Source organism: Tetrahymena thermophila (genome assembly GCF_000189635.1).
Source record: "Tetrahymena thermophila SB210 genomic scaffold scf_8254402, whole genome shotgun sequence".
In the NCBI taxonomy this organism is placed as follows: Eukaryota; Ciliophora; class Oligohymenophorea; order Hymenostomatida; family Tetrahymenidae; genus Tetrahymena; species Tetrahymena thermophila.
Genome location: NW_002476185.1, coordinates 338,952 through 357,885, shown reverse-complemented (window position 1 = coordinate 357,885; position 18,934 = coordinate 338,952). Strand labels below are relative to the sequence as shown.

Sequence of the window (18,934 nt, the reverse complement as noted above, 5' to 3'; positions counted from 1 at the left end):
CAACCCCAACCCCAACCCCAACCCCAACCCCAACCCCAACCCCAACCCCAACCCCAACCCCAACCCCAACCCCAACCCCAACCCCAACCCCAACCCCAACCCCAATTAATTAATTAATTAATACTATTTATTATTCACAATTATTTGAATGATAAATAGCTTAAAAATAAAAAATGAACATTTAAAAAGATTTACTTGGAGATAATTAGAATTATTTATTTCAATTTTTAATAATTTTTGATATCGTTTTAAAACTCAGAAAAATATTTTAATAAAAAACTTTGCAATTAATTTTTTCTAGAAAATAAAGGAATATTAACATATATAACAAACAATTAGAAGAAAATAAATGATATTAATAGTTAAGAATAATATTTCATAATAGCAAATATATTTATTTAACACGTACATAAGTAAGTAATTACAGCCTATGCTACTTGAAATACCATTTATAAATCTTTAAACTTATATAAATCTTCTAAATAGTGCATTACTTTAGCAATTTATTAAACTTAATGTCACTTTTTGCCAAGAAGAATTAAATTTTATATTATTCTTAATTTAAATAATTATCAAATTTTTTCAAAGCTCAAACTTCTTTTTAGGTTCCATTTCAGGAGTCATAGCTTCTTTGGTTCTTCTATAAAAATACTTCTTTTTTAATCTTCTCATAACTGAAGAGCAAGGTCTAGCTCCGTGGTTTGCTTTTTTGGGAGGTCTTGCATTTCTATTTGTGAAATCAAATGCACCTTACAATAATTCATTAAGTTTTTTTTATGTTTTGTCCTCAGCAGTTTCTTCTTATAGCTAAAAGCTCATATTTTTTCTAATACCTAATAATCCTAACATTGAGGATGATTGGGAAATCCAATTAAAAAGAAAATTTGTATTTCTGAAAATCAAAGCGTTCATTTAAGACTATAATTAATTTCTACTTATAAATTGCTTTAACAGATTATTATCTTTTCAAAAAAATTTATTTATGGATATATTTTTATATCTTTTTAGTGAATTACTTCAAATTAAATAATGCATATAAACTAATCAAATTAAAAATATAAATATTTTATTCAAATTCTAAAATTTTCAGTCATAAAATAATTTATTTATCAATAGATCTATAAAAAATTTTGCGTTTTATTTCTTATTTGTAAAAATCAAAATGAAAAGTAAGAATCTTTAAGCTTTTAGTTTACAATTTTAATAGATTTTTAAGAAATTAAGAATAAATACACTAAAATCTAAAATTAAAGAATAATTTTTTTAAAAATTAAAATATAATTTTTCAAAAATATTAAAATAGAAATAAACCAAATTCTTTTAACATAACATAGGATAAGATCAATCATTTTAAAAAGGAGAGGATGAAATGGCTTTACTACTTAATTTATAGCATATGTAAATATAAATAGTCTCTCTATCTTGTTAATAAAACTTTCTTGTTTTAAAAAATTAAAGTTACTTGAGTAGTTTTAAGAATATTAAATTATATTATAATTGAATTTATCATTTAATTATTAAACAGACTGTTTATGTATGAATAAATAGTCATTTAATTTTTAAGTTTTAAAATAAAACTATTTTTTATTTTAAATTATATTTTATTTTTCTATAAAAATTTCTATTATTGTTTTCATTATTAATAGACAGACTAAAAAATATTTGATACTCTTTTATTTTTTAATTTATGTTTAATAACATGCAAAAAATTTAAAAACTCTTTAGATAGATATTCATTCTATGTTAATATATCCATTTATAAATTATTTTTTAAATAAAATAATATATTTGTTCAAAATAATATAATAAATTTACTACTTTTTAAAATAAATATCAGCAAACATGAAATTTATAATTTAAGCTAAATTTATTCTTTCTATATAGCCATTAAATTAATAATTTAAATTGTGGTATTAATCAGATTTAACAGTTATTATACGTGGATTGAAGTTTTAAGAGATTTAACAAAGATTTCATAAGCTAAGTTGTAGTAGATGAAGCTTGTTGTTAATTAAAATGTAAAGGGAATCTAAATTAATCATATGAAACCACGTTCTTTATAGATACTAAGTAATTAGTGTCTATATTTTTTAGTATTTAATTTATAAGCAATTGAGAGAGAGAGTAAATGAAATTTTTAATAGAAAGATATTAATTAATTTAAAAAAGCAGTTTTTTACAATTAATTAAAATGTGTTTGTTAGTAATTTCATATAATAAATTAAATAGATTTTATGCATTTTGATTAAAAGATATTGATTGACTTTTAATTATTATAAATTAAAAGAGGAGATTGATATCATATAAAAAATATAAATAAAAATAAAATAAATTATTTGTCTCAAGTAATTAACATCAAAAACAAACAAAATAAATATATCAAAGAAGTCAAGATTTTTAGTAGAAAACAAGGACAAAATATTTTCAAATCAGACAAAAAAAAATAAAATATTAAAAGTTCTATTGAATTTATACAATTTACAGAAATTAAATAAAAATGTCTTGCCTTAAAGAAGTATAGAATGGTGGTATTGTTTCCTGGAGTGATTCTAAGAAGAATAATTTCTTATTTGCAGTTGCTCAAACTCAAGTAAGTTAGGAATTGCATGGTAGCGAGCAATTCCTTTTGCAAATCATGACCTTTGATGCAGCTGAAAAAGGACTTTAACCAAATCGCTTAGGTGTCACTCTTATGCAAGTTCCAGCTTCTTCCATTACATGGTCTACATTTGGTGAAGATACTGGAAATTTCCCTTATGGACTTATTTGTATTGGTCACACTGATGGCTCTTTTGTCATTTATGATGCAAATCAAATTATCACTTAAACCAAAGCCAATCCAGATGCTCTTACTTATGATGTTGGCAGATTGTGCTTAATTAAAGGTATCAAAATTTAGGTCCAAATTAATAATAGTTTATTAGAATTATAAAGACATTTTCAAAGTTTTGAATAAAAATATTTAGAATTATTTTTTAATATAAATAGAATTTAGCGTTCCTGTTTATGCAGTAGAATATAATAGTTATAAGCCAAATTTAATCGCTATTGGTGGTGATGAGGTTCTTGTTGTTGATATTTCAAAAGAGATTGAAAATCCAGATATTATCGCTCCTTGTGATACTAATTTGCATTAAGGTGGTTACATAACCTCTGTTTCTTGGAATAAAAAGGTCCCCCACGTTTTAGCTTCTGCTTCAAGTAACGGTGTTGCAGTTGTCTGGAATTTGAAGACAAGTTAAGTCAGTTTCTAAACTCCTGATATTTATTAGCATACTTAGGGTCCAAAGAATTTGTGCTTAGCATGGAATCCCGAAATTCCTTTACAATTTTCTATTAACTATGATGATGAAAAGAAGCCAGAGTTGCATATTTGGGATCTTCGTGATACAAGAGGTCCTTATGTTTCATTAGAAAATGGACACGTTCGTGGTATTTCAGCTCTTTCTTGGTGCACTACTGACCCTTCTTTAATAATTACTGGAGGAGTTGATCAAAAAGTAGTCTGCTGGAATATTAAAAATAAGGAAATAATTTAAAGCTTTTACTTAGGAACCGATATTGTTAGTATTTAGTGGTCTAAAATTCCTTCCCTTTACAGTGTTGCTCTTTCAGATGGAACAGTTTAACTATATTCCTTGAATTCAGCTGAAATTTCTGCAAATCCTCCTAAATGGTATCAGCCAGTTGTCGGCGCTACATTTGCCCCAAATAATGTTCTTTCTTTCTTCAGTGTAAATTTTATTTAATTTTTGCTTTTGATTCATAAAAAAAGATAGAGTATTTTTGAATAGATCTTAAGCGTTTTTATATTGAAATTAGGAAAAAAATGAACAAATTATAACTTCAAAAATTTATCGTAGCAAGGAAGAAAACTACCAGTCATATCATAGATGGTTCTAGGAATTAGAAAAGGTGATTGATGATAATAACTCAACTGGATTTTGCGATTACAAATTAGGTAATATTTACAAAGAAGATACTTTAGAGTTAGATTAGTGGAGATTATTGAGAGGAGTTGCTTTTGGAAGTAACAAGGAGATATTAGATGCTTTAGGATTTAAGAAATAGGAAATTATTAAGCGTGCAGAAGACTACACAGGAAAGAAGCACAAATATACAATTGAAGAAGACAATTCAAATACTAAAATGTAGCCTAAGTAAAAGCAATCAATTGTATTTGCTGAAGTTGGCGAAAAAGAAGCAACTGATATCTTGGACAATATGACTTCTAATCCTTAACACACTCACAATAATAGCAATCAAGAGTAAAATTTGATTTAAAATAGCAAATAAAAATGATAAAAAATTAACTTTAATTAATTAATTAATTAGAATCAATGGAAGCCAACTCAAAAAGAGTAACACAAATAACATTGAAGAAGTTTATTTGACTGAGTAAGTCAGCAAAAATAAAAATTGGGATGCTGGTGTTGAAAAGATGATTAAGGAAAATATGATTGTAGGAAATTATGAAGGTGCTATCGATTGCAGTATGAAATGTGGTAGAATGGCTGAAGCTCTATTGATTGCTTATAGTTAGAATGTCGACTTATTTAAATCAACTATTGATTAATACTTTACTCAATAAACAGATAATTTCATTAAGTATGTTTTTAAAAATTTGATTAAGAACGATATTGAAGATATTGCAGAAAATTATGATTTGAAGAGTTGGAGAGAATGTGCTGGCTTGGCCATTACATGTTCCAAGAACGCCAAAGAATTCTAGTAATTAATGGATAAACTTGCAGAAAGATTCATTAAAGAAAAGAACGATGACGATTCTGCTATATGCTGTTTTATTTTATCATAGAATTTCTAACGTTTGGTAGGAATTTACTTCAAGCGCATCTAGGCACTTAGAGCTAACATAACCTAACGTGCATACTATATGGTTTAATCAGTTTAAAAGCTAATTATTTTGAGAAAAGTTATGGCTCAAAACTAGTAACAATTCAGAGGGGCTGAAAATGCTATCTAAACTGACTCTAAATTCAATACTATTTTGTTAGAGTTGGCTAACATTGCTCTATGCAATTCAAGAATTTCTATTGCTTATAAAATATTAGATTAAGGAGAACCCACTCAATTGAAAATAGCTGAAATGAAAGACTTAATTTATAACGTTTATTCTGATGAATTAGCAAATAAGTTCCCTAAACCTATCATTCCATACTCTTTTGTTAAATTTAATATTACCAACCAAACCAAAACTTAAGTTGAAGGGAATAACCAACGTAGAGTCTTTAACTAGTAGGTTGGTGGATCGACTGTTACTCCTCCAGTAAGTTAGCCTATTTTAAACCAAAATGCTGGTAGAAACCCTCATAATAATCCCTTTGTCCCAAGAGATTCAGGAAGTATGGTACCTCCTCCTGTGAAAAACCAAATTAAAGGTAATTTTCCTCCTCCTGTCATGAATCCCCCTCCTGTCATGAACCCTCCTCCTGTCATGAATCCTCCTCCTATCATGAATCAACCTCCTGTTTTAGGTAATTAAAATCAATAAATACCTCCACCTCCTCTATATAATTAGGGTAATAATTTCAACAAACCTGAAGTAAAAGACTTTACTCCTAATCCAAATACATTTGGTTAAAAAGATACAAGCCACACTATCCCAGCTAATCCTAACAATAAACTATTCAAAGAATAAATTAAAGGTACCAATGTAGTTCCTCCCCGCCCTAATCCTAATACAGTTAAATCTACTCCAACAGTTCATCAAAATTCTGGTAATAATATACAACAAAATAACAACTTCGATAATAGACCCCCAGTTTTAAGTAGTTAAAGCAGCTAAACTAAACCTCCTGCTTTAAATTAACCTAATAACAATTTGAACGAATCAATTAATAGAGTACCACCAGTCCATAATCCTCCTGCTAACATTCCCCCAAATAATTAAAACCGCTTTGTTCCACCCAATCCAGTAAAGGCTGGAGGCATGGTACCTCCTCCAGTTGTTAATTAAAACTTGGTTAAAAGTGAATCAAACAGCAATCCCCCTCCTCCTCGCCCAAATCAACCTGTTTAAAATACAGGAGGATAAAGTGTCCCTCCATTCAATCCTAACCAAGGTAATAAATTTAATTAGCCTCCTGTAAACGTCATGAGCTAAACTCGCCCCCCAATAAGTATGAATATAAATAATAACTAACCCCCAGTTGGAGTTGTTGATTAACCTCCTATATCTAATGCCCCTCCTCCAATGGTACCTACTTAATCTAGAACACTAAGTTCATAATCTGCTGCCTATATTGCTAGTCCCTAAGAAATTTAACTAATTGAAGGATTTATCAATGCTAATATAGGCTTATTTGAATAAATAGATCCAAAGAAGAAAGATGAACATGGATAATACTTAAACTAATTGCTTAGCCTTTTGAAAAATAACTAATTGAAGCAAGAATAAATTTCTCTTCTCTGCTAAATCAGTAATGAGATGGGTAGCAATAAACAAAAAGAAGCCTAGAATACTCATGGAAAACTGACTCGTGCTTGTACTTCTGACTACGCTACCCATAAACATTGGATTACTTCTCTTAAACGTTTGATTATTTAAAAGTGAAAAAGCTTTTAAAATAATTTAAATTGTTTTTATTTTATATCGTCCATTGACTGAATACTTTCAACTCTATCTATCTATATATTTGATATATCATAAATTTTTAATTAATTTTGTTAGTAAAAAAATTTGAATCACAAGTTTTAGTTTAAAATTTTAATTTGTTTAAACATAAAATTGATAATTTAAACGTTTACTAGCTTTTTTTATATTTATTTAAAATAAGCAAATAAAAATTGAAGTTTAATTTTTAACACTTTTCTTGTTTAAATTAATAAGTAAATAGAAAATGCTCCCCTCTTTTTAGATATTTTTTTAATTTAATAAAATGTTAAAACAATTGATACATATTAATTTTTACCTTTGATTGATAATATATTGATAGAATAAAAGAATTTCAAGATAAAATTAAAATAATTACTTGCTTGTTTATTTTGCTTTTATTAAAAGAAAAATTAGTATACTCTCTCTGAATTTAATTTAATTTGATTTTTTTTTTTTGCATTTCTAGATACTTTTTATTTGATAGATAGGAATTAGATCAGACAAACTAAAAGAAATTTTAATATTTTTGCAGAATAAATTCAAATTTTACTTTCATAATTATTGGCTCTACTAATATTTTATTATTTCTCTCATATTATCCAATTAGTCTTCTTGAAAGACTAAATAAGTAATGATAATAATTCTTCAATTTTATTAGTGTTTGTTTGGTTTTATCAAAAATTAAAAGATACTTTTGATTGCTGAGAAAATAATAAAAATAATAAAGAAAAAAAAAATATATATTTCTCAAATATATCTAGAAAAAAGCAAGCAAATTAATAAATAAAATAATAGAATGGTAAACAATTTTTATGCTTTGAAAAAGCAACAGATTGCAAATAGCAAGCAATGACTAATCACTATTTTTGTATATATAATAGAAATCTTTGAATCAAAATCAAAAGAATAAAGTTTAGGAATTCAGAAATATTACAGGTGCAAGCGAATAGCAAGCTATTGAGCTTTTGAGCAAGACTAACTATGATGTCAATACTGCAGTTAATAGATTCTACGAATTAGGCTATACAGGTACTGCCTTAAAGCAAGGAACTGGTGCATTTGACAAAAAGTTAGAAACTTTATACACTTAATATGCAAGTAGGCTTTCAAAATTGAAAATAACTAATCCAAAATTTTATTAATTTTTGTTTCATATTTGAATAAATTCTTTTTTCTATATTAATACAATTTTAAAATTTAAGGTAAAGAATCTTAAAAGATTGAAATCGATGGTATTATTAAGTTTTTCGAAGATCTTGGATTAGATATTATGGATCCTACTACATTAGTAATTTCATATTATTTCAATGCTAAGAAATCTGTAAGTTTTTATTTTACTTTTTTGACACTTTGTTTGAAAATTTAGTAAAATTGAGTTCAATTAAAAAATTATTTTCATAAAAAAGGGTGAATACACTAAAGAAGAATTTTGTGGAGGCTTATAAAAATTAAATGTTAGCACAATTGCAGATTTAAAGAAGAAAATTCCATCATTAAAGGCTGAGTTATCTACTGATGAAGGCTTTAAGAATGTTTACAAATTTGCCTTCAACTTTTCTAAAGAAAATGCCAGTTAAAAATGTCTTGAATTTGAATCTGCTAAAGGTAAATAACAACTTATAAGAAATACCTTTTTTTTTATAAAATAAATAGCTTTATTATTTGATCAATAAACATTTTTCATAAAAATAAAAGCTCTCTGGAGTCTTTTGTTACCTTTCAAGTTTGCCCATCACGACGAATGGCTTCGTTTCTTAGAAGTAAAATAAAAAATAAATAAAAAAATTAGAATATTGAAATTTTATTTTTTAATTTCTTACAGAGACTTCCCAAGGAAAAGCAAAAAGATGTTAATAGCGATTTATGGAATATGTTGCTTGAATTCCATCTTCAAACTAGAGGAGATTTAAAGAAATACGATCCTTACAGTAAAAAAAATTTTAATTAAGATAGCAAAAACTTACTAGACAAATTAAAATTAAAGAAATCATTTAACCTACTTTTCAATAGCTAAACAAAAATTTTTAATATATTTTTATTTAAATATTATAGGTGCCTGGCCTACTCTTATAGATGATTTCATGCAATTCATGGGATACTAACCTCAAGAATAGGAATATTGAAATATAATTATAAATTAATAATCAAATTACTATATAAAAAAAAGGGAGTTTTTATAAAAAAATACATAAACTGTTTTTTTCTTATTTGCTTGAAAAATAAAAATATCAAATTTAAACAAAACTTTTATTTTAATTCAAATGTACTGCTTCATAAATAATTTTGCATAAAAGGAAAGCTAAATCTCAACAAATTTTAAAGGTTTTACCAATTAAATTTTAAAAAGTTAAATAAATACTTCATTTATCTAAGTTTAATAATATCAATTAAGTATGCATGCATTTATAAATTTATGCAAGTAAGTAAATTGATATATTTTCACTTGAAAAGTAAATATATAAAATTTAAACAACAACTTTTATTTTAATTTGAATGTACATTGAAGTAACTATTTTTGAATAAAAAGAAAGTTAAAAATAAAACAAAGTTTTGAAGTTTTGCCAATTAAATTTAAGATTTCTAAAATATAGAATTTATGAATTGAATAAGTTAAATAAATACTTTATTTATCTATGTTTAATTATTTTAATTTAATTAATTAATTAAGAATTCATCTATGTAAGTAAGTATGAATGAATGAATTTTTGCAAGCTAGTAAGTAAGTAAGTAAGTAAATTCATAGATAAATAGAAATGTAAATTAATTTAAATCAATAAACTAACAAACTCTCCATTCAAAATTGGTTTCTATAGAAGTTACTATTTTACTAATATCCTTGGTTATACTATTATTAATTAAAGCCATTTCCCATTTGTTATTGTTATTATTATTTAGCTTGGAAATTTCCGTTATATGCATTGTTATTAAAATTTCTAGCTTATCCATACTGCTATGCTTATTATTATTATTACTATTACTATTAATATTATTATTGTTGTTATTGTTATTGCTGTTGCTATTATTATCCCGAATTATAATTATGGACTTATTTATTTCCTTTAATAGTAATTAAAAAATGTTATTCTAAAATTTGAAAAAAAACTAAATATACCCAAGCTATTGTCTTGGTATCCATTCTGATATTAATGGCTAGTATTATTTGTCTTTTCTGCAGAGCTGTTATTATTATTATTCATCAAGCCTGTCTCTGTGTCTGCTTTACTATTTAAAAAATATTGTTCATGAATACATATTACATACAAAGTTATCAATTTACACTCTCTGTGGCCATACTACACCATCTCCTACAGGTTAAGCTTTTTTTAAATAAATTATTTCAAAATAGAATCTAAATATTTTTAATTACCATCTTCCAAAAAGAAAGGAAAAGGCCAGTAAACTACATTTGATCCAAAAACTTATACAAAGTTGTAATACTATCCCATATCATACTAATTAAAAAAAAATATATATATATAGTAATTATTCTAACTTTATTGAAAAATTACATTGTTAGGTTAAGGAGATGAGGATGAGTTGTTACGCTTTCTATCTAAATTTTCTAAAGTAGTAGTGTTCATAAAAATTAAATCTAAATGGAATTTAAAGAAAATTCCTATTATAACCATAGCTGTTATATCGAGCCCAAACGAAGCAACAATCAAGAAATCAGAGAACCATGAAATCGTTATTGTGTCATCTCCTCCAAGTTTTTACTGTTAATAATTAATTAATTATATAATTGAAAAAGTAAAACAAATGAATTAAATTTTATGATCAATTTATAAAAATTTTTTAAAAGGGTTCTAACGATAATTAAAATATTCAATAGAGATTAATTTATCATAAATCTTAATTCAAAATTTGCAGTAATTTAAAAAATTAAATCAAATGAAAATTGTAAATCCTTCTATGATTATTAATTTATTTGTTAATTTATAAAAATGAAAAACTTTAAACAAACAAACAAATAAAGAAATAAATAAATTAAAATGTTGTTCTTTTAATTCTTTATTACCTTAATTGACACCATGATATTAAATATTTCTCCAATCATTCCAAACATAGCAAGCCAAGTTGTTACGTTTACGTAGAAAAGGAGCAAAATAAAGAATTTTCTGTTTTTAAATCCAATACAGTTTCCTAACCAAGGACAGTGATGGTCCATATTTAAAACACATCTATTGCAAGCTGAGCAATGATGACATCTTTCTGGCTTAAAAATATGGCAAATCAAGCAATATCTTCTCTTTTTATGCTCATGATCGTCTAAAAAGTAGCCCTTTTTAAATAGCATCAATAAATAAAATCATCCTAAATTTGAAGTTTAAATATTTTTTTTAGCTAATTAATATATTTTATATCCCAATTTTTTAAATTCTATTTGATAAAGACACATGTATCTTCGCTATAATAAAAAATCAAAGAGATTTACCCAATTTTAAGGAACACGACCCTTTTTATTTTAAAAAAATAATTTTTAGTAAATTAATGCCTACTTTATAGTAGTTTTAAGTAGTTATTTGCTAGTTTTTGAAATGTAAATTCAAATTTAAAATATTACTGGATCAGTGAACATAGTGACAATTAGGGACCATGCTAGCATAAATGAGAAAACGTTGAATATTATGAGGTAGAGATATGTCCAGAAATTACCTATTTTAAAATAAATCTTAATTAACTATTTCTCTTTTTTTTTTGGAGTTAGTGATGTATGTAAAAGGAAAAAAATGAAATTTTTTTACTTGGCCTTCTATCAATCCACACCAATTTTACATTGCAAAAATAAATAAAGCAGATTATACAAATGATTAAAACTACAAATAAGTTTCCTTATAGTTTTTTAAGTTTCTAAGAATTCATTTTCGATTAATATACTAACTATATTTTATCAAATAATTATCTTTATTGAGCTTTCTCAAATGATAATGTCTTCGTTTGAAAATTATCCTATTATTATTTTAAACTATAAAGAAAAATAAAAGCAACAACATTTTATTACTCCTTTGCAATGTTTGTTAAAGATGTATTCCTTACTCCTATAACAATTTGTTTTGATTTATTGCTTGCTTGCTTGCTTGCTATCTTGTTTGGTTTGTTAGCTTAAGCAGTTTTAAACTTGTTTTCTTAAATAAAAAAATTGTTAATTTATCTAAAAAATTTGCAATTTATATATTTTAATTGAATTTTACAAATATTTAATAAACAATTCATTCAAAATGAATACTAAAGAACAATTAAAAAAGATAAATTACTTTAGATAAATTGATTGAACAAATAAAATATTCTTTTTTATATTTTAAATTTAGAATCTTTCTACTTATTTAAACAATTTACTTCTTAAATAGATTCAAAATTTTGAATGTATATCTTACTTCTAAATTTATTTATCGTCAAAATATCTTCTTTTAATTTCAATAAACAAATTTATAAATTTCTACTAACACTTCAATTACTGGCTCTGATAAATCAATCATCCTTTAAATATTTTGTTTAGATTAAGGTATTTATTTTTTTATATTTTAAAATATATTTACAAATCAAAAAGTAAAAACTAACTTAATAAAAAATCTTACCATTTTAAAAAAGCTTTTTAACTGTTTATTTTATATTTTTGTAAAATGAAAGTTAAAATATTATTTTTTTAGAACTTAAATCCGAATTTTAACTCAAAAATATTATATAATTGATTTAAATCAAAACAAGCTTTATTTTAAATAAACTAATAATAAACTTTAATATAAAATAAGTTTTTTGTAAAGTTTAATGTTGAAATTCAAACTCAATCTTTGATAAAAAAATGAAAATAAGATAAAATTAATTTATTTTAAATAAAAAAATTGACTTAAAAATTAATATTAATATAAAACCTATATTAATAGTTAAAAATAACATTTCTTAAAAGTATTTGAAAATTCAATTAATCCTTAATAATTATATATTTTTTAGATAAGTTATCTGTATTTTAATTAGCTGACAAATCAACTATTTAGATTATAATTTTTGCTTTTATATTCTGATAAATAATTTATTAGTATTTACTAATTTTATTAAATTGCAAGAATAAATAAAAATATTTTCTTTTTTTAATGTTTATTTTTAATTTTTTACATATTTAAAAAAATTTTATTTTAATTTAAATTTAAACTGATTGATTTCGAAAATTAATTTTAAATAAATTTTATAAAAATATAAGAATATTTACAATTAAACATGCAAAAATTAACCATAAATATCAATATACTCAAATAATAAAATATTTGTATAAATTTAAATAATTGCTTTAAAAATCACTGATTTAATTTATATTGAATATAAATTTACTTTTAGACTTATTAATTATTAAATTAATTGATTGATTATATTTTAATTTGAATATTTAAAACAATAATTTTTATTACTATTATAAATTTAGAATAATTTTGTATTTTTATCTAAGTAGACAATTTAGACTAAATAGACAATTTAATGTTTCCATGAAAAAATTTAGAAACCTCCAATAAATTTTTTCATATAAGATTTTTTAAATTATTTTGAATTTTAAATAAAAATAGACAGGTTTGAAATTAATTTTTTATTATTTATAAAGTAAGAACAAAAGAATTAATTATAATAAAATTTTAAGATATTAAGATTTTAACCAGAATTTATTCTATATATAATAAAGTTTTACAGAAAAAGATATTTATCAAATTAAATGGAGTATAAAATAACAATTCAAATTTATGGAAAAAAAACAAAAGATTCACTTTCTTTAAATAAAAATTGAAAGAATTATTATAAAATAAAACACTATCTTTCACTCTTTAAATGTTATGACTGGCTAACTGATTTATATCAATTTTAATATAAAACGATAATAATTATAAAAAAAACTAACAAAATGAAAAAAAAAGCATAAATAAACTAAAAATTTAAATATTTAAATAATGTAAAATACTAAAATTTTTAAAGTGATTTAAAAAATAAAATATTTTAATTAATCAAAAAGATATAAAATGAAGATTTAAATACTTTACAGAGCCTCAATCTAAGCTTAAAGTATAAATTATTTTTATGAGGAAGATCTTTAAAATTTTTATATGAAAGAAACAAAAAGTTAGGAGATAAAGGGATAGAAGTCTTATCTACTGAAATCGTATAATTAAAAAGCTTGCTAAATCTTAATTTAAACTTAGAGTAATATTTGGTTATTCTTCATAAATTAGTTGCATTTTTATTAAAATAAAATAGATACAATTTGATATCAGAAAATGGACTTTAGATATTAGCATAAAAAATAGCTTAATCATGCTTTTTAACCAATTTATCTTTGAAATTATAGTATAAAATTTTAGATAGTATGAATTTTGCATATTTAATATTTAAACTTGATAAATTTAAAGAGAAAATAATTTTGGAGATACAGGAGTAATATTATTGGGCGAAGAATTATCAAATCTCTAAAAAAGCTTAAAAAAGCTATCTATTAATCTAGGGTAAAAAATTATTAATACTCAAATAACCAAAATGAATTTTTAAAAAAAAGGAGTAACGAATTGTATTCTTCAGGGGTTTTTGGCTTTGTATAAAAAATAGCAAAGTTAAATTAAATATCTGATTTGGAGCTTAATTTTGAGTATTTAAATTTTGATTAAATAACAAATCATTATTTTAGGATAAATGCCTAAGATAAATATGTTTATTTTAATATTCATTCTAACTAAAAATAGATATAATTATTTACTCCAAAACGATGTACCAGAAATTGCAAGTTGTATTACATAATTAGGCAATCTTTAAACTTTAAAGCTTAAATTAGGGTAATAAATTTTAAAAGAAGCTAAGAAAATTAATTTTTTAATTTAAAAAAATTAAAAGGGATAACTAAATAGAAGATTAAGGGTTAGCTAATCTTAGTTAAGAAATGAAGTTCTGGGTTAATTTATAGCATTTGAATTTAATAATAAAGTATATCAAATATTTTAACTCATTTCTAAAGTCTAATAATATTTTTTTAATAAAGTGTGGCAAAAGTCACAGATGTAGGAGTATCAGAGTTGTCCAAAGGAATTTCTAATATGATTAATCTAAAAAGTTTAGAAATAGATTTAGAGTATTTAAATTAAGTATTTTAAAAATAATTAAAATTTATTTAATTTTAATGAAGAAAGAATAACATAATTAACTAAGGAGCAATTTCACTCGGAAATTCTATAAAAAATCTAAAACATTTAGAAAAACTTAGCATAAATTTAACGTATAATGCTTTATTTATCAACACAGTTTATTATAAATATTTTTAGTGATAATGTTAACCTAGAAAAAAGTGTATTATGCAAATTCATAGATGATATATCAGAGTGTATCAAATTGCAAAAGTTAAATCTTTTCTTATCGTAAAGTTTTTAATTAAAAAAACAAATAGATTTTAAATTAATTTAATTCTTAAAAGTTACATCTCTATATATAGTAGTGGAATATCTAGTATCAGTAGATCTCTCTTAAAGCTGTCAAATATCTAATCATTATTAATTGAAACTAAGTAATTATAATTAGATATTCAATTATTTAATTTTTAATCTTTCAATCATTTGTTTATTTGCTTTAATATAATTTTGATAAAAGCTTTTGTTCTATTGGAATCGAAGGTTATAAATAATTAATTTCTGATATGTCAAAATAAAAGAAAATAAGCAGCTTTACACTTGACTTGCAGTAACTTTATCAACAAAAAATTAAATAAATCATAAAAAATAAATAAATAAATAAATAAAAAAGGGATAATGTAGTTGGTAGTTAAGGAGAATAACTAGATCAATATAGTATTAGAAAACAAAAGTATTTAGTATAAAAAAAGTTGTTTTTATGAGATAGTCTTAAGAATAAAATAATTATAATTTAAAAGTACTTTATTTTTATTTATATTTAAAGTAAATTTTTAACAAAATTTTGAATTTACCACCATCCATCCATCCTTATTTATTTATTTTCTTAAAGAATATTCAACTTTATGTTAAAAGAAATAAATAAACGATTTATAATCTCTAAATTTTCAAACAACACAGATTACAAAACATAGAAACTATTAAAATATATTTTTATATCATTTATTTTTTGATAAAGATTAATTTTTATTTTTCTATGCAATTCAATATTTTTACATTACTATTTTGTTAAAATCTTTTGATTAAAATTGAGTAATATTAATTTTTGATTGTCAAAGTAAAAGGAAATAAGCAGCTTTACACTTGACTTACAATAATAAATTTATGAAAAAAAAATGAAAGGAGTAAATAAAGATAACTACATAAGAAGTTAGGGAGAATAAATTTATCTAATTACAGTTTTAAAGTATACACTAAGGAGGATCATTGTAGATCCAAGATTAATGTTGGAGGGAGCCCAGCTTTTAAAATCTAAAATGTATTTTTTCCAGGTAATAAGTACTTTGTACTAAAATAGTTGGTATGATGGGATAATTTTAAAGATTAAATATCTAATATCATAATTTATAAGTTTTTACTTTTTTTTCATTCAGATATATTAATTTTAAAAATTTTTGTTAAACCACAAACGTGATTTTTTTAAATAGAATTCAAATTAATTTTAATAGATATATAAATTATTTATGATCCTATAATACAAACAATAATAATAATTACAAATAAAAGGAACTAACTATACGCTTCAATATTTTTATATTTTTTAGGATTGATTATTTATTCAATATGATAGATATATTTTTAACTAGTTTTTTCAACTTCAACTTATCATTCCAGCCACACCTTTGGCAATAAATTAGTTTCTCATCTTTTTTACTTTATCTTAATGCTCTAATTATTTTATTTAAAAGCTTATTTAAAAAATATGTTAAACTTTATGTTGATTACCTCCGCTACATTTGTAGAACCCATATAAATTCACTGAAGAAAGGGTAAAACCTATAAAGTCTAAAACTCCCTACAATTTTAAATTAAAATTTAGTTATGAACGGATGAAATAGATTTAATTACCCAGTAGAAACCAAAGGATATTATATTCTTTACTAAGAAAAAGATCCAAAATATAGTTATTGCTAGCTGGCTTGTCCAAAAGAAAGATTTATCAACTAAATTTGCTTTGAATTTACGCAAATCAGGAGATTCAAATCTCCATATTTCATTACCTTCTTCATCATAATCACTCCACCATCTCAATCCTACAAGCAATCTTTGAAAAATTAAATGAAATTAATTATATTTATCTTTAAATTATATTTTAAAATGTTCACTTTTCTCCTTTATTGAAAAAAAAGTAAAGAAATCCTTTAGAATAAAAAAATAATCAAGCAAATATTTAAATCATTTTATTTAAAAAACTACCTTCCAGTGATGTTTTTAACAGTCCAAAAATCAAAGCTCATTAAAAGAACAACAGAAATAAATATGAGTTAATCTTATAAGAGAGTACCTCCAAAAAGATATCTATTTTAGTTAAAGATAATTTAATATTTTGTAATTTTAGTTTTGGAGATGTTATAATCTATTTTTTAAACTAATTACAGAAAGGCTGCTCCTGCTTTAAAGGCAATAGTAAATAAAACTGCGGTTGGATGAAGTGCATTTTTAATATTGTATTTATCATCTTCATGAATAGCTTCATCTTCCTCTTCTTCATCTTTTTTTTCTTCTTTCTTCTTTTTGCTTGACTTTTTCTTTTTCTTTTTCTATTGAATTTCTTCTTCATCTTCTTCATCATCATCGTCGTCATCCTCATCATGATGCTTATTTTTTTTCTGTTCCTCGTCCAAATTTGGAGGTTTATACTTTTGCTTTTATAATAAATAATCTACCTATTATACATGCTTTTATATATTTAAGAGGAACAAAACCCTCTCAGTAATGAATCTTTAAATCAACCTGCTTTTTTGATTGCATTTTGGCTCTTTTATTTATTAATTATTCTCCTATACTTATTTAATTGAGTATTATAATTAATAATTATTTGATTTATCTGTTTGTGATTTTCAAAGATTCTTTCTATTTGAAAAACAATTTATTGTTAACTTAGTTGATTTTCTTCTATCTTTCAATCTAATAAATACAAATAATAATATTCTTTAAAGTTAGCCACTTAGCCTTATTGTTTATCAAATTAGGTTACTACCTGCTCACTATTAGATTTTAATTTAATTTATATTTAATTTGAAATTTACTTAATTCTAGATATTATGATTCCATTTTAATTAAACACTAAGATAACTAACTGTAACATTCTAGAAATGGATATAAAAAATTTTAATTCGTTTAATATTCTAAATTGATTTATTGTTTATGAGTATATTTAAAATAATATAGAATAAGTCATACAAAATAAACAAATATTATAAAATATAAATATTTCTTTGTTGTTATTTTTATTTTATAATCAGCTTTCTTCTTATTTTGCCTATCATCAAAATTTTTTAATGATAGTGAGTCCTTTCATTAATTTGATAGTTTAATCTTAATTGATAATTTCTAAATATGCTATTATCTTAAATCATTAAGTTCTATTCAAATTATCCATATTTTTGTTGTGTAAGTATCTAATGAATAGGTTTGTTGATTGAAAGATATATTTTAATTAAAAATAGTAAGATTATTGTCTTAATGAATTATATATGTGTTTCAATATCTTCTTTTTTTATTTTTAAAAAATATAATTCATTGATAAATATCATATTAAATCTTTTATTAAACATTTTTACTTATTTTTTTATTTATTCAGGTTCAAAACCTATTTCGATATCTATTTTATTTTTAAATTTTCTTTTATAAAATAATATTTATTACTCAACTAAATATATATTTTCTACACAAAAAATAATTATTCATTAATAACAATAATTTCAAGGTGGTATAAGCCCTACAAAGAAATTTATAAATGCTTCTAAGTATATCTAATATTGTCATATATTGGATATTCCTAGTGGTAGTTTGATAAAGTAAATCGATGAAACCATTATTCTTTCATTGTTCTAGATATCTGATTTATGATATCCAATCAAAATTGTTCTGATGATTTTGGTATTCTTCAGGTGTTTTAATTATCATTTTTTTATCTATAATTAAATTTGTTTAATATTTAATGATTATACAAATTATATGAATTACAAATAATAAAATTAATTTTTAATTTTAGCTTATTTTGAAATTTATTTACTTGGAATCATATTTATCTCTAATATATATAAAATAGCTTGATAAATTATTTTAAGTTGACTGATGGTTGTATATTAACTAATAAAAAACGATAAATTAGTTTTTTTAAAAATTAAATAAAATAGTATTTTTTTAATTTAAATAATTCCATAAT

General features: G+C 22.9%; 6 protein-coding genes across 6 annotated transcripts; 3 read left to right on the top strand and 3 right to left on the bottom strand. All coding sequences in view use genetic code 6, as the record gives it.

Annotated features, from left to right (window-relative positions):
* Positions 1 to 582: 582 nt before the first annotated feature.
* Positions 583 to 912, bottom strand: TTHERM_000659131 (hypothetical protein; the record flags this gene model as incomplete). The annotated part of the gene is made up of 1 exon (XM_012799988.1): positions 583 to 912. One exon carries the CDS (start codon positions 910 to 912, stop codon positions 583 to 585), a length of 330 nt encoding a protein of 109 aa, XP_012655442.1.
* A 1,585-nt stretch (positions 913 to 2,497) lies between these two features.
* On the top strand, positions 2,498 to 6,574 carry TTHERM_00659131 (hypothetical protein; the record flags this gene model as incomplete). Its single annotated transcript, XM_001470959.1, has 4 exons — positions 2,498 to 2,885; positions 2,989 to 3,734; positions 3,823 to 4,268; positions 4,336 to 6,574. The coding sequence occupies 4 exons, from the start codon at positions 2,498 to 2,500 to the stop codon at positions 6,572 to 6,574; spliced, it is 3,819 nt and encodes a 1,272-aa protein (XP_001471009.1).
* Positions 6,575 to 7,247: 673 nt separating this feature from the next.
* Positions 7,248 to 8,739, top strand: TTHERM_00659130 (cullin-binding domain protein; the record flags this gene model as incomplete). Its single annotated transcript, XM_001024114.3, has 7 exons — positions 7,248 to 7,415; positions 7,498 to 7,714; positions 7,819 to 7,937; positions 8,023 to 8,221; positions 8,312 to 8,376; positions 8,439 to 8,544; positions 8,669 to 8,739. The coding sequence occupies 7 exons, from the start codon at positions 7,248 to 7,250 to the stop codon at positions 8,737 to 8,739; spliced, it is 945 nt and encodes a 314-aa protein (XP_001024114.2).
* Positions 8,740 to 9,055: 316 nt separating this feature from the next.
* On the bottom strand, positions 9,056 to 11,479 carry TTHERM_00659120 (DHHC zinc finger protein; the record flags this gene model as incomplete). Its single annotated transcript, XM_001024113.4, has 6 exons — positions 9,056 to 9,673; positions 10,126 to 10,332; positions 10,635 to 10,898; positions 11,052 to 11,072; positions 11,181 to 11,272; positions 11,362 to 11,479. 6 exons carry the CDS (start codon positions 11,477 to 11,479, stop codon positions 9,056 to 9,058), a joined length of 1,320 nt encoding a protein of 439 aa, XP_001024113.4.
* Positions 11,480 to 13,499: 2,020 nt separating this feature from the next.
* TTHERM_000659119 (kinase domain protein) lies at positions 13,500 to 15,467 on the top strand (the record flags this gene model as incomplete). The annotated part of the gene is made up of 14 exons (XM_012799987.1): positions 13,500 to 13,547; positions 13,608 to 13,657; positions 13,706 to 13,795; positions 13,850 to 13,939; positions 14,002 to 14,094; positions 14,145 to 14,234; positions 14,329 to 14,418; positions 14,477 to 14,566; positions 14,622 to 14,711; positions 14,766 to 14,855; positions 14,902 to 14,994; positions 15,051 to 15,140; positions 15,224 to 15,313; positions 15,377 to 15,467. The coding sequence occupies 14 exons, from the start codon at positions 13,500 to 13,502 to the stop codon at positions 15,465 to 15,467; spliced, it is 1,185 nt and encodes a 394-aa protein (XP_012655441.1).
* Positions 15,468 to 16,360: 893 nt separating this feature from the next.
* On the bottom strand, positions 16,361 to 17,514 carry TTHERM_00659100 (FAM18-like protein; the record flags this gene model as incomplete). Its single annotated transcript, XM_001024111.2, has 6 exons — positions 16,361 to 16,431; positions 16,489 to 16,558; positions 16,612 to 16,807; positions 16,960 to 17,061; positions 17,140 to 17,408; positions 17,497 to 17,514. 6 exons carry the CDS (start codon positions 17,512 to 17,514, stop codon positions 16,361 to 16,363), a joined length of 726 nt encoding a protein of 241 aa, XP_001024111.2.
* Between the last annotated feature and the right edge of the window lie 1,420 nt (positions 17,515 to 18,934).